At 44.3% G+C, this 17,981-nt stretch overlaps 1 protein-coding gene across 2 annotated transcripts; it reads right to left on the minus strand.

Annotated features, from left to right (window-relative positions):
* Positions 1 to 4,856: 4,856 nt before the first annotated feature.
* On the minus strand, positions 4,857 to 6,647 carry LOC132867971 (butyrophilin subfamily 2 member A1-like). 2 transcript variants are annotated; one of them, XM_060900942.1, is made up of 3 exons: positions 6,095 to 6,647; positions 5,892 to 6,010; positions 4,857 to 5,792 (listed from the first exon to the last, which is right to left on the minus strand). In XM_060900942.1, exons 2-3 carry the CDS (start codon positions 5,980 to 5,982, stop codon positions 5,230 to 5,232), a joined length of 654 nt encoding a protein of 217 aa, XP_060756925.1. In that variant the 5' UTR covers positions 5,983 to 6,010; positions 6,095 to 6,647; the 3' UTR covers positions 4,857 to 5,229. The 2 variants fall into 2 exon arrangements, with proteins under 2 accessions (XP_060756925.1, XP_060756924.1); XM_060900941.1 differs by having other exon boundaries at positions 5,892 to 6,013; positions 6,095 to 6,645.
* Between the last annotated feature and the right edge of the window lie 11,334 nt (positions 6,648 to 17,981).

Genomic DNA, 17,981 nt, shown 5'->3' on the forward strand with positions numbered 1-17,981 from the left:
ACAAGATCAACATTTTTCACAACTGCCTGAGAAAGATATTACTGCATCTTCTGGCCCAAGAAAATATCAAATGATGATCTGTACAAGAAGACTGGGTGCAACAATATTGTGCTGGAGATCACCTCAAAAACGAAAGTTATGTGTATCACTCCAACCACCGACCCTGCACCCATTAATGTAGATGATGAACCACTGGAAGATGTAGACGATTTTACTTACAGTGGTGCTTGAAAGTTTGTGAACCCTTTAGAATTTTCTATATTTCTGCATAAATATGATCTAAAACATCATCAGATTTTCACACAAGTCCTAAAAGTAGATAAAGAGAACCCAGTTAAACAAATGAGACAAAAATATTATACTTGGTCATTTATTTATTGAGGAAAATGATCCAATATTACATATCTGTGAGTGGCAAAAGTATGTGAACCTTTGCTTTCAGTGTCTGGTGTGACCCTCTTGTGCAGCAATAACTGCAACTCAACATTCCCGGTAACTGTCGATCAGTCGTGCACACTGGCTTGGAGGAATTTTAGCCCGTTCCTCCGTACAGAACAGCTTCAACTCTGGGATGTTGGTGGGTTTCCTCACATGACCTGCTCGCTTCAGGTCCTTCCACAACATTTCAATTGGATTAAGGTCAGGACTTTGACTTGGCCATTCCAAAACATTAACTTTATTCTTCTTTAACCATTCTTTGGTAGAACGACTTGTGTGCTGAGGGTCGTTGTCTTGCTGCATGACCCACCTTCTCTTGAGATTCAGTTCATGGACAGATGTCCTGACATTTTCCTTTAGAATTCGCTGCTATAATTCAGAATTCATTGTTCCATCAATGATGGCAAGCCGTCCTGGCCCAGATGCAGCAAAACAGGCCCAAACCATGATACTACCACCACCATGTTTCACAGATGGGATAAGGTTCTTATGCTGGAATGCAGTGTTTTCCTTTCTCCAAATATAATGCTTCTCATTTAAACCAAAAATTTCTATTTTGATCTCATCCATCCACAAAACATTTTTCCAGTAGCCTTCTGGCTTGTCCACATGATCTTTAGCAAACTGCAGATGAGCAGCAATGTTCTTTTGGAGAGCAGTGGCTTTCTCCTTGCAACCCTGCCATGCACACCATTTGTTGTTCAGTGTTCTGATGATGGACTCATGAACATTAACATTAGCCAATGTGAGAGAGGCCTTCAGTTGTTTAGAAGTTACCCTGGGGTCCTTTGTGACCTCGCCGACTATTACACACCTTGCTCTTGGAGTGATCTTTGTTGGTTGACCACTCCTGGGGAGGGTAACAGTGGTCTTTAATCTCCTCCATTTGTACACAATCTGTCTGACTGTGGATTGGTGGAGTCCAAACTCTTTAGAGATGGTTTTGTAACCTTTTCCAGCCTGATGAGCATCAACAACGCTTTTTCTGAGGTCCTCAGAAATCTCCTTTGTTCATGCTATGATACACTTCCACAAACATGTGTTGTGAAGATCAGACTTTGATAGATCCCTGTTCTTTAAATAAAACAGGGTGCCCACTCACACCTGATTATCATCCCATTGATTGAAAACACCAGACTCTAATTTCACCTTAAAATTAACTGCTAATCCTAGAGGTTCACATACTTTTGCCACTCACATATGTAATATTGGATCATTTTCCTCAATAAATAAATGACCAAGTATAATATTTTTGTCTCATTTGTTTAAATGGGTTCTCTTTATCTACTTTTAGGACTTGTGTGAAAATCTGATGATGTTTTGGGTCATATTTATACAGAAATATAGAAAATTCTAAAGGGTTCACAAACTTTCAAGCACCACTGTACCAAGGAAGCTTGATTAGTAAGGACAATGGGACAAAGAAGGACTTACAAGCAAGAGTAGGCAAAGTTTGCGGTGCATTTGCTCAACTTCAACCCATCTGGAAGTCAGAACAGTACAGCCTAAAGACTAAGATCAAACTATATAACACCAATGTGAAATCTGTTCTTCTCTATGTCTCAGAGTGTTGGCGAGTGGTTAAAACAGACATGGAGAAGATCAACGTTTTTCACAACTGCCTGAAGAAGATATGCTGCATCTTCTGGCCTCAGAAAATATCAAATGAAGATCTGTACAAGAAGACTGGGTGCAACAATATTGTGCTGGAGATCAAGCATTGCTGGCTGAAATGGCTTGGACATGTACTGAGAATGGAACAAGAACATATACCAAGAACAGCACTGCATTGGACCCTGGCAGGTAAGCATAAATCTGGGCAGCCAAAAACAACCTGGCTTAGAACAACCCAGGCTGAGCTCCAAGCGATGGGCCTGACATGGGGTGAAGCTCAAAGGGTAGCAAAAGACCACACAGAATGGCATCGACGTGTTGCAGCTTTATTTTCCACTCGGAAAGAGGAGGATAAGTAAGTAACTAACTGGGGGACCATGAAACCCCATTTTGAGAACCACTGAAGTACCATGAGAACATTCTGAAGTCTGTAGTTGAGGGCAGCCATGGCCTGAACATTAGAGAAGCAGCCTTGGACGCAAAGGGTTGCTGCTTTGATTTGCAGATCAGGAGCAGATCCGACTCCACCCCATGGACTTTTTGTTCCTGGGACCCTCTGGCTATTCTTTAAGGACCTTTGGTGGACCATGAAACCCCATTTTGAGAACCACTGATGTATGTAGTTGAAGGCAGCCATGGGCCCAAAGGGTCGCTGGTTTGATTCCTGGGATTGGCAGGAAAACTGTGAGGGGAGTTGAATGAATGAACAGCACTTTCCCTTCTCTCTCTATCATAGCTGAAGTGCCCTTGAGCAAGGCACCTAACCCCCAACTGCTCCCTGGGTGCTGCAGGCTCCCATAGCTGCCCACTGCTCTGGGTATGTGTGTGTGCTCATTGCTCACTTGTGTGTGCATGCATGTGTTCACTGCTTCAGATGGGTTAAATGCTGTGCTTGAGTGTACATGTGATAAATAAAGGTTTCTTCTCTTCTCTCTTACAGTTCTTCTGGAGGTTTTGACTGTCACAATTGCTTCTTATTTTGCAGCAAAATGCAGCCCAGCAGCCTTCATTATGTTTTAACTAAATTTATACTAAAATTTTTTTAGGGTCCTTGGGAATTTTAACACAGTACTGTATATCTCTAGGCTGGTAAAGTGTGTATGTACAGCAGTAGGGTGGCCCATTCCTTTCTGCGCACTCACACACATTCACAATTTAGGCCAAGTTTACATTGGACCGTATCTGTCTCGTTTTCTTCGCGGATGCACTTTCCGTTTACATTAAAACGCCGGGAAACGGGAATCCGCCAGGGTCCACGTATTCAATCCAGATCGTGTCTGATCCGGTGCTGTGTAAACATTGAGAATACGCGGATACGCTGTACTGAGCTCTAGCTGGCGTCGTCATTGGACAACGTCACTGTGACATCCACCTTCCTGATTCGCTGGCGTTGGTCATGTGACGCGACTGCTGAAAAACGGCGCGGACTTCCACCTTGTATCACCTTTCATTAAAGAGTATAAAAGTATGAAAATACTGCAAATACTGATGCAAATACTGCCCATTGTGTAGTTATGATGGTCTTTAGGCTTGCCATCCTTCCACTTGCAAGTGGTAAGTGACTTGCGCACAGCGGCTCAGTCCCGAATCACTGCTCGTGCACTACACTCGCGCGCTCTGTGAGCTGCGCAGGGCCAGAGTGCGCACCCTCCAGAGGGCACTCGCTGTTCAGGGTGGAGTGATTTGGAGCGCAGCCGCTGAGGAGGAAGCGATGAGCCGCACTGACACATTTCAACTTACGTGCCGAATTAGTCATGTGATTAGCGTATCCATGTATTGGCGTTGCTGTGTGCACGCGAATCGTGTATTGGCGTTGCTGTGTGCACGCTAATCGTTTTTAAAAACGTTAATCTGATGATCCGCTGATACGGTCTAATGTAAACCCCACCTTAGAGTAGCCAGTTTACCTAACTGCATGGCTTTGGACTGTGGGGAAAACCGGAGCACTGCAGACACAGGGAGAACATGCAAACTCCACACAGAAAGGCCCTTGTCAGCTACTAGGCTCGAACCCAGGACCTTCTTGCTGTGAGGCAACACCACAGGAAAAGTATCTTGCTGCACTTATTGGATTTCCACCATGTTTTCCTTTTGAAGAAACTAAGATGAGGGTGGAGTTAAGCAGCATTGGGCATGCCTATAAAAAGACTGACAGGAGGCACATGTAAACAAACAATTTTACAGACAAATGGGTTTTCCCAGCCACTTAATAGACTCGTGTTGATGAAAATGATTAAATACTTGTTTAGCAAGGTTTACATATTTTTCAGGGTAAAAACAACAACTAATACACCTTTAAACTTCAAAATTTATTTATAAGGTATTAGCAGGCTATAATTTTGAAGTTAGCCAGAAATGGAAGGTACAAGGCTGCCACCTTGTGGCCATGATTGAGAAAAACATTTAATTAATTAATTAATTAATTCTATCTATCTATCTATCTATCTATCTATCTATCTATCTATCTATCTATCCAGATGTTTTGCCTTTAATATCTGAAACTTTGCTCATTGTGGACAGTCCTCGCTGGATATATTTACATCCCCAAAACACACAACACTTCACGTCCCACATAAATAATATCCCAGTTTCTGGATGACAGCTTGCTCTGGTTGATCATTTTGTCAAGCATCAGTCATTTCACGTATCAACTGGTTTTGCCTACAACCTCAGAAGGACTTTATTTATTTCAGATAATAAGTTCTGTTCTGGGCGGCACGGTGGTGTAGTGGTTAGCGCTGTCGCCTCACAGCAAGAAGGTCCTGGGTTCGAGCCCCGGGGCCGGCGAGGGCCTTTCTGTGTGGAGTTTGCATGTTCTCCCCGTGTCCGCGTGGGTTTCCTCCGGGTGCTCCGGTTTCCCCCACAGTCCAAAGACATGCAGGTTAGGTTAACTGGTGATTCTAAATTGACCGTAGGTGTGAGTGTGAATGGTTGTCTGTGTCTATGTGTCAGCCCTGTGATGACCTGGCGACTTGTCCAGGGTGTACCCCGCCTTTCGCCCGTAGTCAGCTGGGATAGGCTCCAGCTTGCCTGCGACCCTGTAGAAGGATAAAGCGGCTAGAGATAATGAGATGAGATGAAGTTCTGTTCTCTGGAAACATGTACTATGCTGAATTATACTATATCTATCGCTTTTTCTGATGTCCCCTGCAGATATTCCATGGATTAATACTTTAGCTACTTGCCTCGCTCTCTAACCTGCTCTGTATTCAGTGTAAAATCAATATACAACGGTAATATCCTCAGAACTGAATCTCTGCAGGGAGTAATGAAGAAAGGAAAGACTCCATCAGTAAAAGAATGGCTGAAAGTAAACAGGTGTGTATCGGTAACAGGGTTGGAGAATTCCACCTCTCCTCTGTCCCAGTCCAGCTGAATCCTGATCCTCTGTAGACTCTCTTTAAGATGGAGCTTAAAGGGTGCTGCAGTCGAAAATTGTGCCAGATATTGACTATGAGAAGCCTTGATGCTCCAGGTTTCGCTATCCACGACGGTTTTTCCAGTCTTCGGGATAAATGCAGTTGTCACACCGACCTCCCAATCAGGAACACCTGTGACCTCAGTATCCCAACTATGGACGCCTGAGGTAAATGCTTCAGAACCCATGACACAGTAAGACTGATCAAACCTTTCTGGATTATTCGGGAGGTGTTGTGTTCCATGACCACGCAGGACACAGGTCAGGTCTTCTGAAAGGGTGAGTTCAGGGTGGGCTGTGTTCGGATCCAAAATCACAGAGGCTGCATAGAGAAAATAGACAGAATGAAGATCCAAAATACTTATTTGGTAGCTTTTTTTTTTAAAGAAAATAATTCTGTAACTGTGTGTTAGAAACCCACTGTACTGAACAATCTCTTGCATCTTCTCCCACACTCTGAACACCAGGTTCCCCAGGTGCTTTGCTTCATCAATCAGTGCTCCTGAAAACATCTGGGGTTCCTGCAAGGAGCACTGAGCCCTGCTAGAAGTAGCAAAACATTCAGGAGTCAGTACTGTTATGGGTAACATTTCATAAGAAAGAAAATAAAGATAGATGACTTACCCCTTTGCTACTGCTCTGAAGCTCTATGAAATGAAAAATCCAGACATTAGTGTTGTAGTCAAGACCACTTAAACCAAGACAAGACCAAGACTTTGAGGGGCTGAGATCAAGTCAAGACCAAAGCAGGACAAGACTGAGTCAAGACCAGGACCAGACCAGTGTGTATGAAGGGGGTGGGGGAGGAGTGACAGCCGTTAACAGGAAGAAAAATTTTGAAATGGCAATGAGTCACATTACTGGTCGAACTTGAAGCAGGAAGTTTTACATCCAATCACAGTAACGATGTTAACAAATACAGTAAACCAGACAATGCACAGGCAATTTAGTGAAATCCCCACAGCTGTGGTCTTGACATAAAATCCTGAGTCCTCTATATCTGAGACAGAGACAAGACTGAGTAAAAATGTGGTCTTAAGACTGATCTTGAGTACAACACTACCAGACATACCAGTCAAAACATTTGGACAAAGAAGCAGTTTCTTCATTAATACAATTTTCTGTTATTCTATCCACATTCACTGGATATGAGCAATCGTGCACTCTGATTGGCTACTCTACTACTAGGATATCGGCTCATATACTGTGACTAAAGAAGAACAAAATGTCAGAGTGTGTTGCTGAACCAACCGAGGATGAAATATAAAAACTCTACTCGAAAACAAAATACCAAAAAAAAGCACAACAAAATATGGAATGAAAGTGTTTCATGGTAAGAACATATCTTTTTAAAAAAAAAAAAAAAATTCAAGAATTATCATCATCACATTTTTCACAAATTGCTCCTGTCATTTTGCCGGTTTGTTTACATTTTAAGCGGACATGATTTTGTCGGATGTTTTGTATGAAGTTTTTATTTATCGACTTTGCAAAAAAATAAAAATAAAAATGCTGTTTCTCAAAATCCAGTGAACGTGGATAGAATAAAACAGTTATTCCACTCAATCTCGTCATACATTTCTTATAGCCGCTATCAGTCCATGTATGACTTGATTTCGTGGAATAACTTAATTATTTGAGGATTATAATGAATACATTCAAACTACAAAATAAGACATTCAAAATGATGTGGTATTGAAGTTGTTTTCAACAAACCCTTGAAGAATTCAATTTCTGATTAAAACTAGACGGCCTTTCGATTTCATAAAATCAATGGAATTTAGTTCCCTCTGAAATTTGGTCATTGTGATATATGTTTATTTCTGTAATAGGTCACAAAATATCAGGTCATTCTGTGGCTGGGAAGTTATTTATTTTGAGGGGATTAAAGCAAATAATGTGCATGAAATCACTCGCTTCGTGCAGTCAAGCAGACAGAGGAAGTCCGTGTGTGCATGTGCAGGTTTACCTTCTTTTTCTTTTGGGATTTATGGAAGCTGGCATCTACAGTGTTGCATTACTGCCATCTACAGGTTTACCTTTGACGGTGCACTGACAGTTCCATCATTCTGTCACTAAACGAACAACTGATCACACCAAGGTGCTCGCAGACCACCAATATTTATTAGTTTGGACCTGCGTTTCCTTTCCTTCGCAACATAACGTCTTTTCTTCTCGCTTTCCGAGACTGTAGTCGGTCTTTCACGTTTCATTCGCATACTCACATCCTCCATTTTTCTCTCCTGTTTCAAATTTGTATCCCACAATGCCTTGCGCAAATGGGGAAAGCCCACCACATGATGCATGATGTAGTATCTTGAATTGGGTCATGGTGAAGCAGGAAAAAATAGAGGAGAATTTAGGGAAACATGGCTTTAAATTCATTAATTGTTCCATTAAAAAAAAAAAAAAAACTAATAAAATTGGAAGTCTGTGATTCGAATTCATTAGCTTTCGGTCCACTAAACAGAAATAACTGGGCGTCGGGGAAATTATTTTTATGACCCTACACTTGAAAAATCTGAAAGGCAGTCTACCTTTAATTCAGTCCAGTTCATACCTGCATAAATGAAATCTTCTCACATCCCATGTCCTCTTTCATCAGATCACTAATATAGGAAAAATACAAGATCAACATGTCTATATCTACAATCTTCTGTTTAATCATCAGACTCTTCTGCTCCTCTTCCTGTCTCAGAGCAGCGAATCTGGATGCTTCTTCATCTCGAAGAAACTGGTGGAGTTTCTCAAACTCCTTCTTTATCTGCTGCTCTGTTTTCTTGGTCTGATACTAAAATGAACAGAACTTACATTAAGTACAATGCAGTACTTTTAAAGAACATTATACGCAGAACTCTCGAGAAAGCCTTGCTCTCACCTTAATATATTTTGCAGTTTGATCATAGTTTGATTTGACCTTCTTGAGGACCTGACACTTGTCCTGTAAGTTTCTGAGTGCAGTTTTAAGATCTTTCTGGAATAAATAAGCATTGTAAACTTAGTATAACAAAGAAAAAGTTGTGTATCTGATTTATTCACACTTATGGGCAATTTAGAGTAGCCAGTTGACCTAATCTGCATGTCTTTGGACTGGAGAAGGAAACCGGAGCACCTGGAGGAAACCAATACAAGCATGGGGAGAACATACAAACTCCACACAGAAAGACCCCAGGCTTTGGATGAAAGGTTCGAACTTCAATCAAATCATGTTGAGCAAGCTCAGACCCCCAAGACCCTGCCTCTCCAACTGTCTTTATCCTGCATTGCCGCAGGCAGTTCTTCTACTAGGCAGCCCATGTCGTCCCGCAGTTGATCGATGTAGGTACGTGCGGGACGACCCACAGAGGTGGTACCGTGTTTGGGCTGCCATAGAAGGAGATTGCTTGCCAGCTCTTCCTTGTTGCGCCAGCAGTGGCCAGCAGACTGTAATCATCTCTCCCGGATGGTTGCCGATACGGGGAGAATAAATCCGTATAGTTCTTTATTTGTTAGATGGTCTTTCCAGGAGATATTTACAGGTAAAGCTGTTCTTAACATTCTTGTAAAGGCACGGTCGAGTGAGGATTGGAGTTTGGAGGTGAGTGTCCAGGTAGTTGACCCATTAACCAGGACAGATTCAGTGGTGGCTCTGAAGTTGTTACGTTTTAGGTCTGGTGGAAGGTTGGATTTCCAAACTTTATCCAAGCTGTTTAGAGCTCTCCAGGCTTTTCTGAGATGAAGCTCGACGTCTCTCTTGGAGGATGACTGGAGACAAGGGGTTTGACTTGGGAGACATAGAAAGTGGGGTGAATACGGCGCATGGTTACGGGCAGAGACAGTCTTACAGAGCACGGATTACCTTGGAGATGGGGAAAGGTCCTATGAACCTGGGAGCCAATTTGCGGGAGACCATCTTGAGGGGCAAGTGCTCATGCTGCCCCACCCGATAGATGGGAGCTGCCAAGCGGTGTTTGTCAGCTTGCTCTTTAAACATCTTGACAAAACTTAGGAGCTTTTTCCTGGTCAATGCCCATGTTCTCCTGCAGCGGCGCACAAACATCTGGGCAGAGGGTACAGTGACTTCTTCTTGGACAGGGAAGAGTGGTGGCTGGTAACCCAGAGAGCACTGGAAGGGGGAAAGACCTGTAACAGAGGTGGCTAAGGAGTTGTGAGCATACTCTACCCAAGGAAGGGTCTTGCTCCAGGAGGCAGCATCCTTGGACACCATGCACCTGAGAGCCACTTCCAGCTCCTGGTTGGCCTGTTCCATCTGTCCATTGGTCTGAGGGTGAAAACCTGAAGACAGACTGCGAGAAGCACCAATGAGTTTACAGAAAGCCTTCCAGAATTGGGCAGAGAACTGGGGTCCACGGTCTGATATGATGTCTGAGGGGAGTCCGTGTAGGCGGAAAACATGGAGTATCAGCAATTCAGCAGTCTCCTTGGCAGTGGGAAGCTTGGGTAGAGGGATAAAATGAACAGCTTTAGAAAAACGGTCGACAACACTGAGGATACAAGTATTGCCACCTGAATTGGGGAGTCCTGTGATGAAATCCAGGGCTATGTGTGACCAGGGCCGGTGGGGAACAGGAAGGGGTCTCAGCAGGCTGGCAGGGGGTCTGTTGCCAGTCTTGTTCCTGGTGCAGATGTCGCAAGCTGCCACAAACCTCTGTATGTCCTCCTTGATGGATGGCCACCAAAAATGTTGTCGGATGAGTGCCAGAGTCTGGGCTGCTCCTGGGTGGCACGCCATTCTGGAACCATAACTCCACTGCAACACCTGTGCCCGCACAGAAACAGGAAAGAAAAGATGGTTAGGAGGTGCATTACTGGGCCCTGGGTCCTGCTCATGGGCCTTCTGGACCAGGGTTTCCACCTTTAACAGAGCAGCCCCCACCAGGCACCGTGGAGGAAGGATGGTCTCAGGGGAGGTCGATTCCTCCTGGAGGGGAGAAAACATTCTGGACAAGGCATCGGGCTTACCATTCTTAGAGCCTGGGCAGAAGGAAAGTGTGAACTTGAAGCGAGAAAAGAAGAGAGACCATCAGGCCTGACGAGAATTGAGGCGCTTGGCAGTCCTGAGGTATTTGAGGTTCTTGTGATCTGTCCATATGATGAAGGGAAGGTCTGACCCCTCCAACCAATGTCTCCATTCTTCCAAGGCCAATTTAACGGCCAACAGTTCCCTATTGCCAACGTCATAGTTTCTCTCAGAGGGGGAAAGCTGATGAGAGAAGAAGGAGCAAGGATGAAACTTGTTGTCACTAGCCGATCTTTGGGACAATATGGCCCCCACCCCTGACTCCGAAGCATCAACCTCAACCACAAACTGCTGGGACGGATCTGGAATGGTGAGTATAGGTGCTGACGTGAACCTTCGTTTGAGCTCAGAGAACACCTTCTCGGCCCCTTCCTCCCAGCTGAAAGGGACCTTGGTGGAAGTTAGAGCCATGAGGGGCCCAGCCACTGCACTAAAAATTCCTGATGAATCACCTGTAGAAGTTTGCAAACCCAAGAAACCGCTGGAGTTCTCGCTGAGAGGACGGGGTGGGCCAGTCAGCAACTGCCTTGAGTTTCAGGGGGTCCATCTGAATCTGTGCAGTGGAGATAATGAAACCCAGAAAGGAGACAGAACTTCTATGGAACTCACATTTCTCAGCCTTAACAAAGAGTTTATTTTCCAGGAGTCACTGAAGGACCTGCCTGACGTGGATGTGGTGCTCATCAAGGGAGCGGGAAAAAAATATATTGTCCAGATAAACAAAAACATTAAAGTAGTCCCTCAGGACATCATTAACAAGGGCCTGGAAAACCACGGGAGCGTTAGTCAGGCCGAACGGAGCCACGAGATATTCATAGTGGCCCGTGGGGGTGTTAAACGCCGTCTTCCATTTGTCCCCTTCCCTGATCCTCACGAGGTGGTAAGCATTACGCAGGTCTAGCTTGGTGAAAATCTGGGCTCCCTGGAGTAACTCAAACACCGTAGACATGAGAGGTAGGGGGTAACGGTTCTTGATGGTGAGGTCATTTAGCCCACAGTAATCAATGCAAGGGCGCAAGGATTTGTCCTTCTCCACAAAAAAGAATCCTGCCCCTGCAGGAGAAGAGGACAGATGAATAATTCCAGCTGCTAAGGACTTGGCGATGTATTTATCCATGGCTTGCCTTTCAGAAGGAGAGAGAGTAAAGTCACCCCTTAGGTGGTACAGTTCCAGGGAGGTCAATTCCACAGTCATAGGGCCTATGGGGAGGAAGGGAAACAGCTTGAGACTTGCTGAACACAGGTTTTAAGTCATTATACTCGGGAGGCATGTTAGAGAGGTCAGGATATTCACCAATGGTGGGCTGGAGCAGCTCGGCATGAGGGAGGGCAGATCTCAGGCATGACGATAAACAGAATTGACTCCATCCTAAAATGGTGTTGTTAGTCCAGTTGACATGGGGGTTGAGTTAGCCAGGGCAGACCAAGAACTATGGGCACATGGGGATTACTCATGACAAAAAACTGGATGGATTCAGAGTGCTTGCCAGAAATTCTTAAGGTGACCAGGGCTGTTCTATGGGTGATGGTGGTCAGACCAGTACTGTTAAGGGTCAGGACAGTGAGGGATGGGTTCAGAGCCAGTAGTGGAATCCCCAGGCGCTTGGCAGTGGTCGAGCAGATCAGGTTTCTGTCAGCCCCTGACTCAATGAGTGCCTGAGGGTCAAGGGGCTGATTGCCATGGATAATGACCACTGGGAGTAGCAGTCAATCTGTAGGGGGCTGATTCTGGACATTGCCCACCAGGGCCCCTAAACTTACTGGTGGGCTCTTCCTTTTAAAGGGCAAGATTGGCAGAAATGCCCCAGCTGTCCGCAATAAAAACATGCCCTCATATCCCAACGGTGCTGTCGTTCCTCAGGTGAGATGCAGACTCGGTCTACCTGCATTGGCTCAGCGGAAGGAATGGGAGGCTGAGGGGGAGCAAGACTAGTCCGAGTTCTCTCTTTCACCCGCTGTCTGATCCGGGAGTCAATACAACTGGCGAGGTCCATGAGACCGGGGAGATCAGGTGGCAGTTCTCATGAGACCAGCTCATCCTTGATGGAGTCTGACAGCCCGTTCAAAAATGCATCAAACAAGGCACTCATTCCAGCCACAAGATGCCGCCAAAGTGCGAAACTCAATCGCATAGCGGACCGGGCACCCTGCCGCAGCCCCATGATTTCTCTTGCTGCCTCTCTGCCAGACAGAGAGTGATCAAAGGTTCGCCTCATCTCCTCTGTGAAATCCTTGAAGCTGGCGCAGCATGGTGCATTGGCATCCCACATAGCTGTTCCCCACTCTATAGCTTTGCCAGTGAGGAGAGTGATGGTGTAGGCCACTCGGGAATGCTCTGTAGGGAAGGCCAGTAGTTGAAGCTCAAGGGTTAGCGAGCATTGAGATAAAAGTGATCTGCAGGTACCTGGTTCTCCATCATATGGTTGTGGGGCAGGAAGTCTTGGCTCTCTGAAGAGGGCTGGAGCAGTAGGTGGAGGGGGTTGTGTAGGAGCTGATGTTACTTGAAGCTGTTGTAACTGAGTGGCAAGAAGATTGAGAGTGTCAGAGATGGCGACAAGGTTTTGATTCACTTGTTGGATGTCCCGTTGGTGGGTCCCAAGGAGAGCTCCCTGTTTCTGCACCACTGCTCTTAGCTGGGTGAAATCTGCTGAGTCCATGTTGGCCAGATTGTGCTGTCAGGAATGGCGAGCTGAGGTGAAGTGAGGACCCAAGAGCAGACTCAGAAAACAGGCAGTGTGAAGAGAAAACTTTTTTAATGAAGTAGATGGCAGAAAGGCAAAGGTACAGTAGGGCTCAGGCAAAAATCGGTAGTCAAAAAACAGGCCAGGAGGTCAAAAACACAGAGGAGCAGGTAGACACGATCAGGGACAAAAAACAGGACAGAAAAATCTTCACAAAAACTGATGAACACAGGGACAAGGGAAATCCAGGCAGAGGTAGCAAAGGACACAATTCAAAAGGACAGGCAGGCAAAAAACAGGGACAAAAAATGGACAGAAAAACAAGGAAAAATTCAGGGAGGGGGAATCAAGAAGACACAATACCAATGAGCTGTAGCAAGGTGAGGAAAGTCTACAAGAGACAGTCTGGCAAATGGAGTGGCTCCAAACAGTTCTTAAAAAGCCCTGGCTGATGGGAGAGGAATGGTAACAGGTGTGGGGGTGCCACTTCAGGAAATGGCCTTCAGCAAAGCAGGACTGAATTCCTGTCCTGGATCCGGGCTGGAGCCAGCATGGAAGTCCCACAATCTAAGGCATGGATGGACTGGACCGGATTGTGACAGTTTCCAATTTAACAAAATCAGTCATTGTGCCAAAAACGTCACAAAACGTATCATGTTGTACTGGTTGGTTGTCAGCTCGATTATGTCTGGTTTTACTCCGAACACTGCCAGAATTATATCTCTGGAGTTGTTTCTGTAAAACCTCAGATAAAGTTTGGAATATCCATCCATTATCTGTAACCGCTTATCCTGTGCAGGGTCGCAGGCAAGGTGGAGCCTATCCCAGCTGACTATGGGCGAGAGGCGGGGTACACCCTGGACAAGTCACCAGATCATTACAGGGCTGACACACAGAGACAAACAACCATTCACACTCACATTCACACTTACAGTCAATTTAGAGACACCAATTAGCCTAACCTGCATGTTTTTGGACTGTGGGGGAAACCGGAGCACCCGGAGGAAACCCACACAGAAACGGGGAGAACATGCAAACTCCACACAGAAGGTCCCCGTCGGCCACTGGGCTCGAACCCAGAACCTTCTTGCTGTGAGGCAACAGTGCTAACCACTACATCACCATGCTGCCCAAGTTTGGAATACCTTAGACCAACGTTTGGACAGCTCCAAAACATGTGTACTAATGAGACAGGTGTCTGTCCACACCGATCACAAGATGGATTTACTGTAGGATGCATGTTCGAGAGTCTCAATCTTGATAGATGTAGTCTGTGTAATATTTTGAATTCAAACCTAGAACCTTCTTGCCATGAGGCAACAGTGATAAGTACTGCACTACAGCTGCCATGCAAAGGCAAACTGCAATATCTGCATATTGTGTTGGTGGCAAAAGACAGTCCAATAGTGAACAGATGACGCTGTTGGACCGTCTTTTGCCACCAACACAATATGTAGATACTGCAGTTTGCCTTCGCACAGCAGACAGTGTCTCCAGCCTGAAACATGACATTCCATATTTTTTCAGGCTGTTTACACACCAAAACACAAATTTTACCATGGCATGTTGTGGTTAACATATTGCTCCTCACTCAAGCCAATATTGTGCATTATTATACATACGGGCCACTTTTTCCAATGGAATAAAAATGTGTATTCTATTCCCTTCTAGTGGATTCATTGATGGCATGCGATATCGCTTATCCTCCACGTATTACGACACTCTCCCCAATGGAGAATGAGCGTGCAATATTGTTACAATATTGCATGTTGTCAAGACAACATGACATCACACATCAGAGCTCATGCAAATATCCAATGACAAAACTTTTCTGCTGCGCATGTGCACAATCATTTCTTTGTCCACCAGGAAAGAGAGAAGATGAGGCTGATCCAGTGCTACTGCTAGGATTAGCTATGCTATAATTAAGCGCTAAATAAATGAACTAAAAACTGAAACCGAAGACGCGCTAAACACCCGAAAGGCTACCAAAACTTCATTATATATTCTTCATGCATGTTTACAAGAGAAAAACATACCAAGAGATATTGAAAAACTGGAAAAGAGACACATCAGAGATATAAAACTTCTGTGCTCACGAGTGACTGTGACAGTTGGTAAACAAACATGGCCGCAAGGTTTGCTTCGTTAAAAGCGGAAGATTTTGAGAGAATTTTGGCTGCCAGGTTGCTCCGTTGTGTGTAGTTGTTGATGTTGATTTTAAAAGTAACTCAGTAAATTACACAGGGAAAATAATAAAAAAATAAAAATAATAATAATATTTGGCTTGACTGTGCTAGCATTGGCCTTCGCTAGCATTGGCCTTCGTTAGCACTACACCAGCTAGAAGGTAACTGGACTCCCGTGCGAACAGCACCGAGTAGTGGGTAAGCTCGCGTTGGCCTTCGCTACCGCTACCGCTGAATGCTACACCAGCTAGAAGGGAACTGGACTGCTGCACCAACAGCACTAAGTTGCGGGTAAGCTCACGTTGGCCTTCGCTAACGCTACCACTGAATGCTACACCAGCTAGAAGGGAACGGGACTGCCGTGCTAACAGCACGAAGTTGCGGGTAAGCTCGTATTGGCCTTCGCTAATGCTACTGCTGAATGCTACACTAGCTAGAAAGGAACTGGACTACCATGCTAACAGCACCAAGTTGCAGGCAAGCTTGCATTGGCCTTCGAGAATGCTGATCTGAAGAGTGTGTGTATGTATAATAATAATAATAATAATAATAATAATAATATTGGCTGGCTTTTTTTGTGGTATATCAGATATATTCCATTCAGTGACTCATCTTCCACTCGTTCAGTATCATGCTAGCTGAATGGAATATATCTGATATACCACAAAAAAAAAAGCCAGCCAACATTATTTAAAGAACACCGGGCTGTAGTCCAAAGTCAGAATCGCCTGTAACTGAGACACGCCTCCGTTTTTGGTAAACACCACTCATGTGTATAACTCCAGCACAGCTCGCTTACGCCCGTAGTTAGCCTCCAACCGAGGCCTGAATATCGATTGGTAATAAATCACTACATTTTCATAACTCAACTCTGAAAACATTCCTTCAAGAAAATACAAACTTCTTAGATCTTAGTAACATAAATGACATCCCTGTAATCATTTTCACTTGTCTCACCTTATACTCCCGTGCCGCAACATCTATAGCGCAACATTTATGATTTTCATGTGTTTGCGATGTGTGACATGCCACACACAGCAGCTGTTCATCTTCTAGGCAGAAGAGGTTGAACTTCTCACGGTGTAGATCACAGAGTGATGGAGAACATGCCGAAGCTTTCTCGTTCCTCCTTCGCTGTAGCACAACCTCACACAAATCCCTCACTACGTAATTACATGGCGAAGCCACATCGATTTGCTCTCTGCAAACAGGACATTCCAGAGACCCCGTACACTTCCGGTACTGATCGAAACAGACTCTGCAGATATTGTGACTACATGACAGGAGAACTGGATCCTTGAAGATGTTGCAGCACATGGGACAAGATAATCCCTCAGCACAGAAAGGAAGTTGAGAATCCATTTGCGGATTTGACGCAAGTGAAAACACACAGCTGTTCCTGTGCTACGGTAGTCTGGAAATCAAGGCTACGCTGTGTGCTCCTGGACAGCTGACTTGTTTTGGTCATAAAGTGAGCAGCCCATCTGCTAATGTGATCTTTCAAAACGTACAGAGTTTATTTTCAGGTCAGTGAGGCGTGGGAGTGTCAGGCTGAATGTATCGTTTGCAAAACATCACGCGACGGATCCATGTGAAGTAAAGTAAAGCATGTTTAATGTAAATCAGATCACAATTTACACTCATGATGCAGGTGATTTTTAGAAGGTTTAATCCTTTGCTCTCATGCTCCTTATACACACTCCTATTTGCACACAGTGTTTTAATTTAGCGGTTTTGTCTAAAGCGCTAGACACAACCAGTTTAGAGTGACAGAACGTGCTTTGAGCTTTTAAAGACGGCTTTGGGATCATATTTTTTATTCCATCCACATTCATTGGATATGAGCAATCATGCACTCTGATTGGCTACTCTACTACAAGAATATCAGCTCATATACTGTGAGTAGAGAAAAACAAAATGGCGGATCGTGTTGCCGAACCAACCGAGGACGAAATAAAAACTCTACTCAAGAAAAAAAAAAAATACAAAAGGAAGCAACAAAATATGGAATGAAAGTATTTGATGGTAAGAACATATCTTGTTTTATTTTTCACTAATTATTATTATCGCATTTTTTCACAAATTGCTCCTGTCATTTCGCCGGTTTGTTTACATTCTAAGCGTAAATTATTTTGTCAGACGTTTTGTATAAAGATTTTATTTATTGAATTTGCAAAAGAGAAAAATAAAAATGCTCTGTTTCTCAAAATACAGTGAATGTGGATAGAATAAAACAATTATTCCACTCAATCTCGTCATGCATGGCTTATAGCCAACTCTGTGCTATGTGCCTCGTCAGCTGTCAGCTCGTGTACGACTCGATTTTGTGGAATAACAGTTAAATATTATATGGACATGAGTGTTTTACTGGGAAATACACCAATTGTATTTTTCATCCGAGCTCCATCTGGGACATGGAGAACCAAAACCGTGGCATCAATCTTTATATGTCACTTGTGATGAAATCAATGAATTGTTTTGATAAATGAGGGTACTTTTTGTTAGTGAATGTGTCGATATAATAAAAAGAAAATCACCCGTTGGCTTGAAGATATGAAGTTTATCTTGTGTTGAAAAACTCACATTTTTCATATGAAATACATCACGGATCTGAGTAACAC

The sequence above is a fragment of the Neoarius graeffei genome, chromosome 19 (assembly GCF_027579695.1).
Source record: "Neoarius graeffei isolate fNeoGra1 chromosome 19, fNeoGra1.pri, whole genome shotgun sequence".
Lineage (NCBI taxonomy): Eukaryota > Metazoa > Chordata > Actinopteri > Siluriformes > Ariidae > Neoarius > Neoarius graeffei.